This window comes from Anomaloglossus baeobatrachus, chromosome 6 (assembly GCF_048569485.1).
Source record: "Anomaloglossus baeobatrachus isolate aAnoBae1 chromosome 6, aAnoBae1.hap1, whole genome shotgun sequence".
Lineage (NCBI taxonomy): Eukaryota > Metazoa > Chordata > Amphibia > Anura > Aromobatidae > Anomaloglossus > Anomaloglossus baeobatrachus.
In genome coordinates, this window is record NC_134358.1 from 250,550,983 (window position 1) to 250,569,445 (window position 18,463).

At 43.3% G+C, this 18,463-nt stretch overlaps 1 protein-coding gene across 1 annotated transcript in view; it reads left to right on the forward strand.

Annotated features, from left to right (window-relative positions):
* The first annotated feature begins 9,618 nt into the window (after window positions 1–9,618).
* The window catches only part of CDYL (chromodomain Y like), an 88,222-nt gene continuing 79,377 nt past the window's right edge, over window positions 9,619–18,463 (forward strand). The window contains exon 1 of the mRNA XM_075314794.1: window positions 9,619–9,988. Within this exon, the coding sequence (XP_075170909.1) occupies window positions 9,965–9,988 (24 nt within the window). The 5' untranslated portion in view covers window positions 9,619–9,964. The remainder of the gene's footprint in view (window positions 9,989–18,463) is intronic.

Sequence of the window (18,463 nt, forward strand, 5' to 3'; positions counted from 1 at the left end):
CCAGCTGTTCTTGGTGCCTTTTGTCCTGCCCTTGCAAGGATTGCTGCTGACGCTCCAACGCCCGGAGCAGGTGTGCATTGGTCTGTTGCTGCTGTGCATTAGCCTCTTGTAGCTGTGCATTAGCCTGTTGTTGCTGTGCATTAGCCTGAGCCAGCTGCTTTAGTATGTCCTCCATGGCGTCACCGGGTTTGGGCTGTAGTATAGCCGCTCGAATCCAGGACATGTGCTACTGGGTCACCAGGGATGGATGCTACACCTCACCGGCTGGCATGCCCGCATTCTCCACCATATGTGAGGTAGCGTGGTCGGCTGCGCAGCAGAAGACACGGGATCCAGGCATTAAGGTTCACAGCACACGGTTTAATGTCCAAACAAAAGTCCACAACAATATACATGTGCCTCTCCAGCAGAGAGCTCAGGGAGTTCTGTTCACTCCCTCACACCCGGAACACCTGCCCTTGTTCCTGTTTCCATTTAACCTTTCCTTCAGCCTGTAGGAAAACAGCATTAACCCTAGAGTGGATTTACTTTCTATCATGGAGTGAGCACAACCGGGGCGAGACATACCGGCCGTCATAGATAACCCCGGTCACAGTCTCACAGTATTATATTAGAGAATAGATTTTTTACATAGCAGCAGCAAGGGCTGTAAGGATAGAATTCCTGCCTACATACCTGTAACACACAATTCCTTCTCCAGCAGCTTACCCTACACTAAATGCAGATATGAGCTGTATTATTATAGAATACATTTTTTACATAGCACCAGAGGTCTGTAATACAAGAATCCCTGCCTACATGCCTCTAATACACTATCCCATCTCCAGCAGCTAGCCTACACTAATTGCAGAGAAGAGCAGTATTATTAGAGAAAAAACAAGATTTGAACTGGGCCTGAAAGAGACTTTTGGGTTAACATAGCAGCAGCAAGGTTTGTAAGGCTAGAATCCCTGCCTACATTGCTGTAATACACTAGGGGGTACTTTACACACTGCGACATCACATCCGGAATATCGTCGGGGTCACGTCATTAGTGCCGGTAACGACATCGCAACGTGTAAATCCTAGATGCGCCGATAAACGATCGCAAAAGCGTTGAAAATCGGTGATCTGTGTAGCGTCGGTCATTTTCATAATGTCGGGTCGACCGCAGGTACGATGTTGTTTGTCGCTCCGGCGGCAGCACACATCGCTGTGTGTAAACCCGCAGGAGTGACAAACATCTCCTTACCTGTGTGCTGACGGCAATGCGAAAGGGAGAAGATAGGCAGGAAGTTATGTCCCGCTCATCTCCGCCCCTCCGTTTCTATTGGCCGGCCGGTTAGTGACGTCGCGGCGACGCCGAACGCACCTCCCCCTTAAAGGAGGGATATTTCGGCAGTCACAGCGACGTCGCCGAGCAGGTATGTGCATGTGAAGCTGCCATAGCGATAATGTTCGCTACAGCAGCAATCACCACATATCGCATGTGCGACGGGGGCGGGTACTATTGCGCACGGCATCGCTAGCCGATGCTAGCGATGTCGCAACGTGCAAAGTACCCCTAACCCTTCTTCAGCAATTTGCCTTACAGTAAATGTAGATACAAGCAGTATTATTATAGAATACATTTTTTAAGCAACAGTAAGGTTTGTAAGGCTAGAATCGCTGCCTACATGCCTCTAATACACTATGCATTCTCCAGCAGCTTGCTCTACACTAAATGGAGATAAGTGAAGTATTATTATACAATAAAATCTATTGGTTTAATGTTGCAACACCAGGTATTATAAAGCTATATGACACTGTCCTTTCTCCAGCAGAAACTCTACCTACAATTTTTCTGGGAACAGTGCACCGAGCATGGCGTCGCACGGTCTTATATAGACCCGATGATGCGATGCAGCCAGGCTATTACAGTAATGCCAGTAGCCAACATGGCTACGGCATTACTATGATTGACAGGGAATCCCCGAATGGTTAGTGGCTGAAAATCAGCGGGAAGGGGACTCGAGCATGGTGCCCATGTACCAGGATACTTCATAGACTATCGAGAGTCTCGAGCACCCCGATGCTCGATTGAGTACAGGGCAGTGGTGAGCACACTTGCCCATCCCTAGTGATCTCCATTTGACTCACGCATATATATTTTTGTTTAGTGTAGTTCTGATCATATACACATGTAAGAACTCATAACTTTAATATTACATTATACATGGTTATGTTAATAAAGCATTGTGTCATCTGACAAGTTAAGGGTTACTATGTTTTTATTTATGATAGGAACATTAAAGGGGTTGTCCAAGCTTGTGATGAAAGTCTGCAGTCACTATTTGTGGCTACAGTCTTCTGAATGTTCACAGCGCATGCACTGAATGCAGTAAGGATTTTCTGGTGCCGGTGGTGAGAGTGGGAGGTTACAAAACAGTACGTATGCAATCTACATGAGTCACGTGCCGACTAGACATGTGTGGTCTTGCTCAATAAAAGTAAATTGAGCAAGGCTGTACAAGTTGGAATGGGGCTGTAAGAATGCAAAACGCCTACTTGCGCTCACATGACTGTCCAACTCTTGCCGTCAGCATGGCAAGAACCTAAAAAATGTGCAGTGTATGTGGTGTGAGTATTCATAAGTCTGCAGTGGCTTAAGATTGACTGCAGACTTTCATCACACACCTAGGCAAGCCCTTTAACTATAAAATTAAGCACTGTAGAATGTTCAATCCTAACACCAAGTAATATACACACTGTCAGGATTCAGTTCTGGTTGCAGATTCCAACAGTCATCACATGGCCACTCCACTCGTGCAATTTTCATACTTACGGTAACTTGATAACTAGCTTTTCTTCCTGCTTCTCTCAACAAATCAGAAGCTGTAGTTTTCCACTGAACATTGAGAAAATTAGGAAAAGCAGCTCATTGGCACCTGACTGTTAGTGCGCCAATTGCATATGAATCTCAGGTTGACTACTCAAACTGCATGAGGGGAAAAGGGGGCGGCTGCCAAAATTAATTATTGGCCCAGTTACTGAAAAATCTAGATCCGCCACTGCAAAATTGGTCTATGGGCTGTCTGATAAAAAATCGGGCAACACATCATCAACACTTCACAAGGGTATGTGATAACAGCCTTTAAGCATGTTTTCTCTAAAATACTGCAGCTTTTCAGAGTAAAACATAGCTTTTTGTAACTTATCCCTGTTTCAATCCGCCTGTAGCATAAGCCTTCTGAAATGTTACCTTTAAAGAAAATTAGTCAACAAATCTAATACTATAATAAGTATTCATCATGAAATATATCACATCAACCTGACAAGAATGGTGCATTTACTGTACTTTGCAAATTATCTCTTCAGTGAGGAAGTAGATGAACTCTAGTATCACCTATTGGAGGTAGCAATCCTAAAAGTTAAAAGTGACCCTTTAACAAGCCTTGTCATATGACTTAGGATTTATGCCAGTTCAGAACGAGCCTTGTCATATGACTTAGGATTTATGCCAGATCAGAATCTCAATTTGCAGATATGGTGTTTTGGGATGGTTGTCCCTCGTCAGTGCAAGGTATGCGATCTGATCTGGCTGTATGAGAGGCTAACACGGGGTCTAAAGGGGAAGCTATTCTTCTTGTAGAGACTGACACACCATTCCAGCATGCCAATGGTGTAGCATGCTGGTGTCATGCGATGTTTGGCTCTGCACACACCAGCTGGCACGGTGTCATCAGACACTGTTCACGCCACAAAGTCTAACAAGCAATCTGAGGCTTCTGGATTGTTCAGCCAGAGAAAGGCGTTGGCTGGTTCAGGTTCTTTGGTCTTCATTTTTACAGGATTTAATTCCTGCAGACTGGTGAGCAGGACCTAAGTGCTCAGGTTGCTAGTTTTCACATGCAGCTGTCTCCTCCCGATTTAAAGCACATCTTTCTTCCTGTGTGTGCCGATAATAGCTTCAGCATAAGCACCAGCGATCCCGGTTTTGGTGGTTATCCTGTTAATGATGATCCGTGTTGCGCAACTGAGTGGTGTTAACGTTTCCCTGTTGTGCATTACTTTATTCCCATTTTCATTGTTCCCCGATAGACATATTGTTTCTCCTGTGTGTTTTGAGTGCTGTGTGTACACATTTCCGTTCTCCCTTGTCGGTGTCATTTTGTGGGGTTTTGTCTTTGTGTTTTCCGGCCCGCCCCGAGGGTGTGGGATAGGGAGAGTAAGATAAGGGCTTAAACAGGAGTTAGAGTCACGCTGGGGGCTCGGACCTGGCTACCATCAAGACTACCACTGAGATAAGGGACAGCGCAGGGTCTACAGTCTGAGGGCTATCTAGTGGCTCCTGTCCTGTCATTGCATACCTCATCACAGCCTGAATGGTGTGTCAGTCTCCACAGGGAGAATACCTTTCCCTTTAGACCCCGTCTTAGCCTCTAATACAGCCAGATCAGGTATTATACTTTGCGCTGACAAGGGATAACCATCCCGAAACACTGTCTGCAAATTGAGATTTTGATCTGATGTAAATCCTAAGTCTTATAATAAGACTTGTTAAAGGGTCATTTTTGACTTTTAGGATTGCAACCTCCAATAAGTGGCACTAGACTTCGTCCACTTCCTCACTGAAGAGACAATCTGTATATTTCACAGAGGAGCATTGCGACTTAAAGTCCCCTCACCACTGGAATGGTGTGTCAATCTCCGCAAGGAGAATAGATTTCCCTTTAGATTACTGTACTTTGCAAATTCAGCCCAGAATGACTCAGCATTTTATGACTTCATTTATACTCTGCAAGATTTGACTGTATTCAGATGTACACGTTATCTCCACCCACCTAACCTGATTGACAAGATCATTTCACTTCCTCTTCCCTGCTCCTTTAGTATTGCACATGCTCTGTAAGAGCTGCAGTCTGTATAGCAATACCATAAGGCCTAAAGGGTGCTGCGACATCGCTAGCAATCTCGTTAGCAATGTGACACGCCAGATCTCGGCAAATCGTATGTGCCATCTGGCGTGTTACATCGCTAACGAGATTGCTAGCGATGTCGCCGCGTGTAAACCACCCTTAAGCCACACGGCATGAAAATCGGTGCGAGTGGAGTGCGATAAAAAATCGCATTCCACTCAGACCAATATTAGCCTGTGTGTCAGCACGTATGAGCGATTATTTTCTCAGTCCTAATCGGACCAAGAAAATAATTGCAGCATGCTGCGGGTTCAATTCGAGACTCTTTCTCTCGCACCCATTCAAGTGTATGGGGCAAGAGAAAAATCGCACTGTACTCGCGGTACACCGGTGTACCGCGAGTGCAGTGCGAAAATGGCAATAGCCGGCTACGGAGGAGAGAGGGAGAGAAATCCCTCCTGTCCTCAGTGTCGGCCCGCCCCCTGCAGCTGAGGTCCGCTCGCACAGTCGGATCTCAGTCGCAGGGACACTCGCATGACACTCGGCTCTGCTGTACTGCCAGTGTAAGCCGAGTGTCATGCAAGGAGATCGCAGTAATCCCCGTGTGGCCCCAGCCTAAGAGCCACTCTTCCAGCAGCACTTTAAGTGCATATTAACAGTTTTTAACACCATCTGCCGCAAGAATCAAGTTCACCAAGGGTAACTCTGCATATACAGTATGTACATTATATCCCTGGGATTACATAGTAGATTTGCCTACACTTTAGGAATGTCTTGGCTGTCAATCATAATTAGATGAAACTGAATATTGATGTAGCACCAGATTACTGTACCACCCATAAATGTGATTTTCATATTTTCTGGCAAAAACAAGAATTATTAGATGCCAGAGGGAGTCTAAAAACATTCCAACGAGCAATATGAGAAGTGTTCAATGAACTTGATACTTTAAGGACCGTAGATGTTTGTGGGTTTTCTAGTCATATATTTACTTTACGTTAATATGTTGGTTACCTACTACATAACAATGTGAATAGGGATGAGCAGATCACTTTGCACAACCTCGGTCCATGGTCCAGATCAGTGGTCTCTGGAAGTGGACAAGAGGTATGCAAATTTCCTAACCCTTTGGAATCCCAAAGAATCAAACTTTGTGGTACGGAACCTGGAAGCTCAGGAAATTCACACTGCTCCTGTCCATGGTCAGAGAGCACTAACCTGGACTGTGGACGTGCAAAACTTTGTATAATCTCTGAGGGTGAATTTAAATCTGCTATTTAGTCTGAGATTACTCTAGGCTTACCTCCTTATATTTTTGTCTATGCCTTAAGTAATACCATTTTTATATGAAATACACTACAATTAGATTGAGTATTCTTCAAATGTATTCTGTTGAATATTTGGAACTGTTCTTGGCATCGACCAGTATAAGACTTGGTATGTCTATCTTGGCACATTCACCCCAGAAACGTTATCAAGTAATAGTGATGATAATTTAAAGGGATTCTTTTCACAACAGATATCCCCTGATCATCTGTTCTAACTGGTGCCCGATCAGTGACAGGAGAGGTGACTACATTTGAGCTGGCTTGTCTCTACTCACTACTATGGGTGTTCCAAATACAGCCTAGCAAGAGTTGGAAAAGGGATGCCTGTTGTAGGGATAGGTGTGGGTACCAAAGGTGGCACCCACATCTATTAGACATTTTTGGCCTATCCTGTGTAAATACTGTCTGTTGTAATAGCATAAAAAGCCTATTTTGTTCTCTGGGTTAGGGCTCGTACAAATAACTGTATAACTCGGATATGTGCTATCTGTCATTTTGAAGGATAGCAATTGTCCACATTTTATTTTATGGGGCTGTGCACATGTCCGATTTGTTTCTTGGACCGACTCTCAGCATGCACGTTTTGCCTCCGAGAATAGGATGACACACGCCCATTCAACTCTTTGGGTCTGTGGAAAAGAATATCACCGACTGACATTATATATATATATTATATATTTTTTTTCTCCACCTCTAATAAAATCGGATCACACTGAATCTCATCAGAGTGTGATTGACATAATGGGGTTTTCTCGGATGTGGATAAAACGGTTATGTGACCCTTGCCTTATAAAAACAATGTAAGACAGGGAGGTCTTTTTTGTATATGTTAAAAGGTTTATCCACATTTAAGTTTCTTATTCCACATGTCTGTTTAATTCCTACCACTTTCTCTCCACTGCTGCCCCGTCTTTGGTGACAGGGCTTCAACACCAACACGATGACTACAGCATGTGACTATTGCAGTCAATCTCCAGCCTCAGAGGTTTTGAGTATTTACATCGGTATTATCGATGAGCCCAGTGATTGATTGCAGCGGTCATGAGCTTGTGACATTACAGCTGCAGCAATGTCAGCAAAGACTGGTGGCAGTAGCGCAAAGGCAGGGCTGTATCGGCAAGGAGTAAATAATTTTCATATTTTTACACAAAGCAAGGCATTTCAGCAACAGCATAGAGGCAGCATTGGACAGAAAGGACATTTGGCCAATTTTTTAATTTTTACATAACGGAAACTAGAGTAATGAAACAGTTAAATATGGATGACGCCATTAAGAGTTATTAGGTTAAGTTTTTGTATGTGCTAGATTACCGGAGATGATATAGGAATTTAGTGTTTCCTAAGATGAGGAAAGTTGCCTTCACATTGTGGTGATTTTTGCCTTTCTCTCGATCATATTATAAAGATTATAAAATACTGTTATTGTTTTTTTTAGTAAATTGAAGACCAGTGAACTGTTAACATTAGTGACTTTGTTATAGTCTACTGATTAGTTTTTACATTTTAAAACAGTTACCTGTGTTTGACAATTGCTACTTTATATTATGTATGTTTATATTATATATGTACAAAAAGTTACATTCACTTGTCAGAATATCTGCATAACTCCTTATAGTCTTATTACACGCTGGCCAATATGAATCTCACAAATTCTATTGTGACTCGAAATGTATACATGCAGGTCAATGTAGCTCTTCTCAAAGTCCCTAAACATGGACAAACGTGCATCTTCTGACAGTTAGAGAACTCTATAGCTACTCATATTCCAGACATGCATGTCAATGTGGATCTTCTGATTCTCAAAAACTCAATGTTTAATATGGCTTACCTAATGTTAAAAACATTCTATAGCTACTTATATTCCACACCACCCAATATGGATCTTGTGATGGTCAGAAAACTCTATGGATGGTCATGTTCTCAGCACACAGTCCAATATGTTTACAGGACACCCTGTAGCTTGTCACAATCCCCATATAATGGCTAACATGGATATCCTAGAAGGCAGAGACTCTTTAGTCCTGCTATCATCCATACGTGTAGGTCAATGTGGACCTTCTGATATAGAAAAAAACTCAATGGCTCCTCATAGCACACTGGACAACATGCATTTTCTGGACATCAGAGAACTCTATAGCTTCTCATAGTTCAGGCAATCAGTCCAATGTAGATCTTCTAATAATAAAAAAAACTTTAGTTCCACATTGTCCTGAAGCACTGGCCAATATCTCCGGACAAGCAGGTCAAAGTTGATAATCTGATACCCGAAAATCTATAGATCTTCATACATCTCCCACATTGGCACACATCTATCGGCTAATAGAAAACTCTATAGCCTCATACAGACCACACATTTGGGTCAATGTGGATCTTCTAATACTCAGAATATAGTTCCTACACATTGGCCAACTTTGATATCTCCTGTTAAAAATCTCTAGAGCTCCTCAAAATCCACAGATACAGCCCAAGGTATATCTTCTGATACTTCAAAATGTCAAGAATTCTTCATAGTCTATACATACAGGTTAATATAAATCTTACAATACTCAGAAATCTGTATTGTCTTTACTTATTGGCCAAATGACATTTCCTAAGAGTCAAAAAACTCAAAATCCCTCCATAATCTACACATTTAGGGCTATGTGGATCTTCTGATTCACAAACTCTACAATTCCTCATACATCTCACAAACGTACATGAAACGCTTCATATAATTCTCCAAAGCTCCTCATGGTCTCAGTATATAGACTAAAATGGTTTTCCTGACAAAAGTGCTCTCTGTTACTGGGTTGACGTGGAGCTCCTTCTGAGATCATGTATGGTTCATTGTCTTGAATCCATTATGCTCCTTCTTTATAATTAATACAGTGCGATAATTTCTACCAGTAAGATATGGAGTCTCTGGTCTTCAGACACTCAATAACTCTTCATAAAAGGTCCAAGCATTGATGGTTGTCCACCAGAAGTTGGACCATCCTGCCTCTGTGTGTGTCAGCAAACAAGCCACAACTGTACTGAGATGTCTTTAGGAAGTCAAGAAACCCATCAGGTGTCTCCTAGGATCTAGATTCAACTCTTGGCTAGATCTCACCAAGTTGGGAGCTGTCCTACTGCTAGTCCAGGTAATCAACAGGGGGACTGCAAGGATTTGGGGTGTGTTTACTGCCACAGATGAGGTCATACTTTGTATGTGTTCAGTGCCATGAGGTTGGGCAATTCATGTGCCAGATGGCCAGTTGTTGGCTTGAGGTGGCCATAGAAGACTCCCCAACACTGGAGCCCGCTCCCCAGCGGAGGGAAGGTCGGAGTAGGAGGCGGGGGGTGGGGGCGAGTTGGAAGGACAATGGGAGGGGGCAGGAGGAGGGGAGAAACAGCGACCTAGCGACTCCGACGAAGAGAGGAAGGAGGGAGGGGTGTAATAATGGAGGTGGGCGGTTCGGAGCTTGGTGCTGAAGGATACACTGAAGAAGAAGCTCGCTAGCTCGGACCGCGCTCTTACACCCGCCCTCCCCCTCCCTATCTGCGCTCGATTGTGGATCCTGACGAGAGCCGGGGAGCCCCGAGTGCACACACTGGCTGCTGTACACGGCTCGGTGTGCCCGTGTGAGTGCGCCCGAGTGAGTGTGTGAGGCGGCTGCGCAGCTCGTGTGCGCACACTACTAGCACACTGGCATTTCAGAGGAGGCCAGGCTCACACAACTGAGAGAAAGTACAGTGCTCAGCCCGGCGGCGGCTCCCAGACCCCCGGCCCCCACCAGCATGGCTTCCGAGGAACTCTATGAGGTACAGTAACCCGGGGAGCCCGGCCGGGGGCGGCGGGGAGGAGGGCGGGCAGACATTGACCCTTGCAGGCAGCTCTTCTTCCCTTTTTCTCCCTCCTCCCGTGTGTCTCCCGGTAGTTGTGTGTGTGGAGTTACTCCCGTCCCTGCTTCCTCCCAGCTGCACCTTCATCTTCCTCCTCCTCTTCCTAGCCGCTCTCCGCACTCATCAGCAAGCAGTTTGCTGGACAGATATCATGAGGGGAGCCAAGTGCTGGCCCGGCCTTGTGTGATGGGGGATGAGGGCAGCTGCCATGTCTGAGGGGCACGAGTTGGGCGAACACTTGGTAAAGTCCTGATATGGGCGCAGGAGCCGGGTGGCGGTGAGAAGTCATCTTTGTGAATGTGCTGAGGCGGCACGTAGTGAGGAGGAGGAGGAGGGACGACACGTGTGGTTGGGGACGGGGGAAACTGTTGGGAAAGTCCTTACCTGCTGGTGCTGGGACTTGTAGTGCCCCACTGGCCAGCAGGCAGGACATCTGAGGAGTCTTCATGGCCACTGGTGCTTTCCAGTACTTTCCTCTGAGCTGCAATGGTGGGGAAATGCCCAGATAACATGACATCACTTGGCAAGCGAATGGCCAACAAGTGAAGACTTGCTTATAAAAGTATAGGAGTTTTTTTTCCTTTTGCTTTCCTTATGTGGTGCTGAGGATCACGCATGTGACGTGCAGTGTCACGAGAGATCACAAGGGGTTAAATCGTCGTGATACTTTGTACACTTAGCCAAGACATTGTTACAAAATCTCATCTTACAAACTTCAGATTCCTTCTTAAAAATATATGGAAAATCTCGTTAAATAAGGTACCGGGAGATCGGCGCTCTCTATCAGCCGTAAACCTTGGTGCAAAGGATTTTTCTTCAATGTTTCTTTATATAGAAAAATTCCAATACAAATACATGGTGCACAAAAACCCCATCAATCCATCACCAGTGTTACCAAAGTGAACTTGGTCCATTAAGATGAAATGTTCACAGCTCCATTTCAGCCGAGTTCTGCAGAGACGCCATATTAAGGAAACGCCATCAACCTTTCGGAGACCGCCTATTTCTCAATTTTTAATTACAGGATATAATCCTCAAGAAATAGTTTTATCTATCTGAAGTGGTCATTCACAGTCTCACATGAGGCAGGAATGGCTGCAATGGTTCAGAAGCCTTCCTGCGGCCAAGCCATTGGTGACAAGGTAGCACTAAAGTTCATAGACTAATGCAAAATCGTCAAACATTGTCTGTTCCCATTGGCAACACAACGCAAGTCTGGTCTAACCTTTGATTTTGGTACCGATTAGAGCGAACCTTTCTAATCAGCTATAAAAGAAAGTGTTTAGTGGCCCCTTTCATGAGACATTAGTCAACTGATCACATCAGGAAGGAGCAAAGAGGAATCTAGAAGATTTGACCACTTGTAATCTCAAATGTCAGGTCCATGTTGCACTACTTATCTTTCCACCAGTACAGAAATAACAAAAAGATTGCTCGGGTTAGGCCAACAAGCAATCTGATGCCTATGGTAAACTTGGTTCACAGAAATAATTAGTCTCAGGTAGTTAGTTGTGCGCACCACCATTGCTTTATAGCTAGTGGATCCATAAGTTCCAACATAGGCATGTATGAGGAGGTAAAATATCAGCTTTAGGCTGCTTTTTGCAGTGAGCAGGACAACAGTAGTTCCTGGTGATGGTGATCTGTCGGAAAACACAACTTGGATACTGGCAAGACCATGTAGGCCTGAAAGCGTAAAGATGAAGAATAGTGCAAAGAACAATTTAAATGGCACATCACAAGTAATGTGTTTTTTACCAAGTGCAGCAAAAATTGGTACTTTTAATGACACCTGCAGTCTCAGAATTATTCCAGCCTTTTGTGACGTGTCTTTAGGACATGATAGAGCTCTCTTTGGCTCTATCCAGTTGGAAGACTGTCTCAAGTGGGGTACCACAGGGCTCTGTCCTGGGCCCAGTGTTGTTCAACAATTTTATCAATGATTTAGATCATGGGTCCCCAATTCCAGTCCTCAAGGGCCGCCAACAGTTCATGTTTTCAGGATTTCCTTAGTATTGCACATGTGATAATTTAATCACCTGCACAGTTGATGATTCCAACACCCATGCAATGCTAAGGAAATCCTGAAAACATGCACTGTTGGTGGCCCTCGAGGACTGGAGTTGGGGAACCCTGATTTAGATGTAGGTATTAAGGGTAAACTGATTACATTTGCTGATGACACAAAGCTAGTAGGAATAGCTAATACTAGAGAAGAGACAGAGCGGATTCAACAAGATCTAAACAAGCTGGAACAATGGGCAGCAACTAATAGAATGTTTTTTACCAGGGAGAAATGCAGTCATACATCTTGGCAAGAATAATGAAAAGAGCATATACAGCATGGGAGGAATAGCGCTATCCAACAGCATGTGTGAAAAAGACTTCGGTATACTAATAGATCACAGACTGAACATAAGTCAACAGTGTGACGCAGCAGCAAAAAAGGCAAACACCATTCTAGGATGTATTAACAGAAGCATACAGTCCAGATCACGTGAAGTCATTATCCCCCTTTACTCCTTTTTGGTCAGACCTCATCTGGAATATTGTGTCCAGTTCTGGGCACCACATTTTAAAAAAGACATCAACAAACTGGAGCAAGTTCAGAGAAGAGTGACCAGAATGGTGACTGGTCTGCAAACCATGTCCTATGAGGAACGGTTACAGGATTTAGGATTGTTTAGCTTGCAAAAGAGAAGACTGAGAGGAGACTTAATAGCTGTCTACAAATATCCTAAAGGCTGTCACAATGTAGAGGGATCAGTTTTCTTCTCCTTTTTCACAAGGAAAGACTAGAAGCAATGGGATGAAACTGATGGGGAGGAGACACAGATTAGATATTAGAAAAAACTTTTTGACAGTGAGAGTGATCAATGAGTGGAACAGGCTGCCACGAGAGGTTGTGAGTTCTCCTTCAATGGAAGTCTTTAAAAAAAGGTTGGACGGACATCTCTCTGGGATGATTTAGTGAATCCTGCTTTGAGCAGGGTGTTGGACTAGATGAACCAGGAGGTCCATTCCAACTCTAATAATCTATGATTCTATCTGCTACAAAAATGATGCATGCAACCTCAGCTTCTGCAGCGGTTTTCTGGGATTTTATCTCATTCCCCATAAGCAATAGCCTCCAGTTCATTAGTATTCTTGGGTTGTCAAGTGAGTGGCCTAAAAGTTAAGGGACCATTGCCTTGCGCAAACAAGGTAGAGAATACAAAAAGACAGCAAAAGCACTGAATGTTCTTAGAGATACACTTGAATGTACAGTTTTCAAGTTCAAAGTTGAAGGAACACTGTCTAAACTATTCAGACGTAGCAGAAAGAGGAAACTATCACTGTCTGCTACCAGATTTCTGACCAGGTACGTGGCCATAAACCCTTGTGTAAAACAAGGAAGCCGAGGAGACACCATCACATGTTTCTCAACGCTGGCAGGTAACTAGCCAGGTCTGTCACCGGGAAAGAACAACCACGGGAAGGGCAGTCTCCAGTCAAGGAAACCACCTATGCCAAAACATGGTATCCATCCACAGACAGCTGTTTTGTGGTATTTGCCCCTCATCAGTGTGGAGTAGGAAACTGGCTAGTGGGAGCAATGCCTAGTAGAAACAGCTGTCTGTGGATGGATACCATGATTTGGCATAGGTGGTTTCCTTGACTGGAGACTGCCCTTCCCGTGGTTGTTCCTTCCCGGTGAAAGACCTGGCTAGTTACCTGCCATCGTTGAGAAACATGTGATGGTGTCTCCGCGGCTTCCTTTTTTGCATATTTCCCAGGGGGCATTGCTCTAGAATCACTGCGTTGAGAAACACGTGATGGTACTCCGCGGTGCTGGATGTTGATCTCCCTAAGGTCAACCATCCTTACCTATATAAACCCTTGTGTAACTGCAAAATGGTGACGAAAGTTTTGTTGGCAGCAAGCACTGATGTGTTTCAGTCTACACACTAAGGACTATACTAAATGCTGAAGGTCTAATGCCCCAAACTTAAAAATGTGCACCTCTTCTGCTTCAAAAGCACAAGAACAGACAAATCTAAGATGCTCACAACTTTAGAAATAAGCGACAACATTTTAGGATTGTGTTTAGTTCATAAAATTAAATTTTTCAGGTCTATGGAAGAATGAAGCATATGCTAAAAAGATCACATTGCCTACAGTGAAGCATCATGGTGGTTCTTCATTTCCTTTGGCACTGGAAACCTGCCGCATGAGAAGCTAAACCCTGGGTGTCAATATATCGTTCAACAAGATAATGATTCCAAGTATACCTCAAAGTCCACCAAGCTTGGCTTCAGAAGTCCTGGAAGAATTGGGGGTTGCAGTAACAGTCGCCTGTCTTGAACCCCATAGAAAATTTTTTTGTGGAATTTCAAGAAGACAGTTGCAGCTCCAAAATCCAAGACAATTTGTCAACTGGAGGCCATTTCTTATGAGTAATATACTGAAAGCAAGGATCACCAAGGTACGACTTGACTACGTTGGACACATCATACAAAGAGAGCAAGCACTGGAGAATTACATCATGGTTGGAAGAATAGAAGAAACAAGACGAAGAGGAAGAGCATCAAGCCATTGGGTTGCTGGTCTTCTTCTATCAAGATGATGGCAGAGAAGACCTTAGTGGACCTATCTATGGTTGCACAAAATCAATTTTCCTACAGAGCGTTCATAGAGCTGAGGGCCGTTTTTAAAAAAATAAATAGGCTGAAATTCCTCAGGAACCCATCCAGAAGCTGGTTTCTACCTATGCATCATTTTTTTTAGCAGGTCACAACATCCAAATTATATTCTACTAAGTTCTAAAAACGCTTGTCACAAAGGTGGAGAATAATTTTGAAACCGCAGTAGTTATTAAAAATGGCCTTTTGTGATGAATTTGGAAAAGACACTTCTTAGGCCGGTTTCACACATCCGGCTTTTTGCCGGATCCGGGGCTCTCCCATACAGTGACTACAGTACAGTGACAGCGCAACAAGCGCCGGTCACATGCTGTCATGTGACCGGCGCATGTGACCTGGAAGTTACAGCGCTGTCACTGTACTGTATTGTCTGTACGGGAAAGCGCCGGATCCGGCAAACCGGCGAAAAGCCGGATGTGTGAAACCGGCCTTAGCAATGTTGAGGTATTTCCATTTTTTTTTTGGTTGGTTTATTCCAAACATTAAAGTTTTTATAACTATTACTAATAAGCCTAACTTCCAATTCCTAATGGCAACTGCATTTGCAGTATTGGGCAAAAGTTTTAGACAGCTTTGGAAACAAATGCTAAAAAGTAAGAATGTTTTAAAAAATAGGAGTGTTATTAGTTTATTTCTGTCAATTAACAAAATGCAAAGCGAAAGCGAATTAACAAAAGAGAATAAGGCCCTTGTGCGCACACTGCGTTTTTTGCAGCGGATTTCCCTCGGTTTTTGCTGCAGAATTGGTGCAGTTTTTGTTCATAAGCTTCATGCAGTCCTTCCCCAGCAAAATCTATGAGAAATCCAAAATGCTGTGTGCACACTGCGTTTTATTTTCCTTACGGGTTTTGCTGCAGAATTTCTGTAGCAAAAAGAAGTAGCATGTCACTTCCTTTCTGTGGTTTTCTGCGATTTCCCTGTGTTCAATGTTAAAAAAACGCAGGGATAAAACCGCAGGCAAAAACGCGGTAAAAACTCACCAAAAACAAATGCGTTTTTGGTGCTTTTTTTCCACACATAGGTGAATTTTCTGCCAGAAGGTGCGTTTTTCGCTGGAGAAACAAATCCGCTGTCTACGCACATAGCCTAAATCAATATTTGTTGTGACCAACATTTGCCATCAATTCTTCTAGGTACTCTTGCCAGTATTGCCAGTCTTACCCAGTATTTAATGGAAGTTGGCAAGGAGATTGTTTTGACAATCTTGAAGAACTAACCCATTCATACATCTTATCCAGATCTTTCCTGGAGAGCCACGTTCATCCCTAAAATAGGGTCGCAAGCCACATTTAAACTCCTCATCCCCCACCCACGAGTAGTGACATTCTGCTCGTGCCCCTTTAAAGTATCGACACTTGAAGCCCCCATTACCGGTATAATGACAGACAAAAATTTCCCACAGAAACCAAACTGAGGCCGTTTATGTACATCCAGGGGTTCCCAACTTGCCCCCTGACTTAGTATTCTCGCACATCAAGCACTGCCCCCACTATCGCATTCAATCACCTCCTCCGACTGCCAGTTTGATCCTATCTTCAGATTACTATGCCTGTTGTATAACAAATTCTGGAGCTATTGTTAGCCAAAATCTGGGGTTAAAGAAGTGTTTGTGATGTAAATGCAGTTATTAGCTGTTCACCACAGAATCGTATACATTTCTGTGACACCTATGGTATCCATATTGTCACCTCATCACTAGATGTATTCACTGAGGGGTGCAGTTCATAAAGTGTGATCACTTCTAGAGAGTTCTGATGTGGCACCTCAGTGGCTCTGCCATTGTGACATGACCATTTTAACAAAATCTGCACTCTAATATGGCACTCTTTCCCATCTAAGCTTTGCACTGTGCCTAAAAAGTAGTTCCTAATCACGTATAGGATATTGTCAAACTCAGGAGAAATTGCTTAACAATTCATATGGTCAATTTCCTCTTAGTATCCCTTTGGAAAATTAAAAACTTGGGCTAAAAGTAACAATATTTTTGTGGAGAAAAAAAATATTTTGGCAGCTCAATGTTATACCATTCTGTTAATCATCTGTGGGTTTAAAATGCTCACTGCAACTCTAGACTACTTCTTCAAGTGGTGTATTTTCCAAAATAGTGTCACTGGTGGGTGATTTCTGCTATTTTGGCACCACAGCAGCCCTTAAAATGTGACATGGTGCCTGCAGTAGTCTATTCCGGCCAAATCTGCTCTTGAATAGCGCGCCTTCCCTCCTGGGCCGTTCCGTGCACGCAAACAGTAGTTTTCCACCACAAATGGGTATCTGTGTACTCAGGAGAAATTCTACAACTAATTGTATGGTCCATTTTCTCCTTTTATCATTTTGAAAATGAACAGTTTGGGGCTAATGCAACATATTTGTGGGAAAAATGTATTTTTTTTATTATTACCGCTCAGCATTTTAAATATACGAAGCATCTGTGGGTTCATGGTGCTCCTCTAGATAAATTCTTTGAGTGGTGTAGTTTCCAAAATGGGGTCTCTTGTGGGGTGGTTTTCACTAATTAGGCACATCAGGGGCTCTGCAAATGCAACATTGTCGTCCGCCGCTATCTATTCCAGCTAATTTTGTGCTCCTTTCCGAGCCATGCAGTGTGCCAAAATACTAGTTTTCCACCACATAAAGGGTATTGGCGTACTCAGGAGAAATTGCACAACAAATTGTACCATGCTTTTTCACTTGTTACCCTTGTGAAAATGCAAATCTTAGGGCTAAAGTAACATTTTTGTGCAAAAAAGTGAAATGTTCATTTTTTTTTTCTTTCCACATTGCTTTCGTTCCTGTGAAGCACCTAAATAGTTAATAAATTTCTTGCATGTGGTTTTGATCAGCTTGAGGGGTTCAGTTTTTAGCTTGGTGTCACTTTTGGGTATTTTCTGTCACTTAAACCTCTCAAAGCCACTTCAAATGTGATGTGGTCCCTAAAAAAATGGTTTTGTAAATTTTGTTGGAAAAATTAGAAATTGACGATGAAACTTTAAACCCTTTTAACATTTCTAAAATGAAAAAAAAAATTTGGTTGATAAAATTATAGTAATGTAAAGTAGACATGTGGGAAATGTTATTTATAGAGATGAGCGAACCTGTTCGATAACGGTTTGCCAATTTCAAATTCGGTATGAGCCTTAGCCTGTTTGTTTGGACTCTATTTATTACTATTGTATTGGACTGTATTTACTCTTATTGTAACTATGAGTCCTTTTCCCAAAAGTTGGCAATGTTCGATTTTGTTCTGTCACTGATTGTGATTTAAAAAAATGTTTCTCTAACGTTATGCTTTTGTATAGGATTGTGGTGCTGTATTATGAATGGGGGTATGTGTTTAAAGAGTGGAGGGGGTGGTTAGTCCAGAGATGCCAGAAGCACACAACACCATTTTTTTTTAACTTTATTTGCAGATGTTCCTGCAGTGATTTACAGCGCAGCAAACCTCTGCAAGATTCAGGCACAAGGGCATGTGTCATTGGCTGCCAAAGTCACATGTCCGTCTGCATATAAATTGCGGACACGCGGTGTGAGCACCATTTTGTTAATGAGAAACGTTAGAGAAGCTGTCGCCATTGGGGCTCCCAGTGGGGATGCTAGACAGTTAGCTTAGCTAGGGGTTTAATGATAGGTAGTTGAGATAGATAGGAATAGTGATAGTGTAGAATAGGAACGTGCAGTGTAGGGAAAGCTGTGTGCCAAAAATCGGCATTTAATT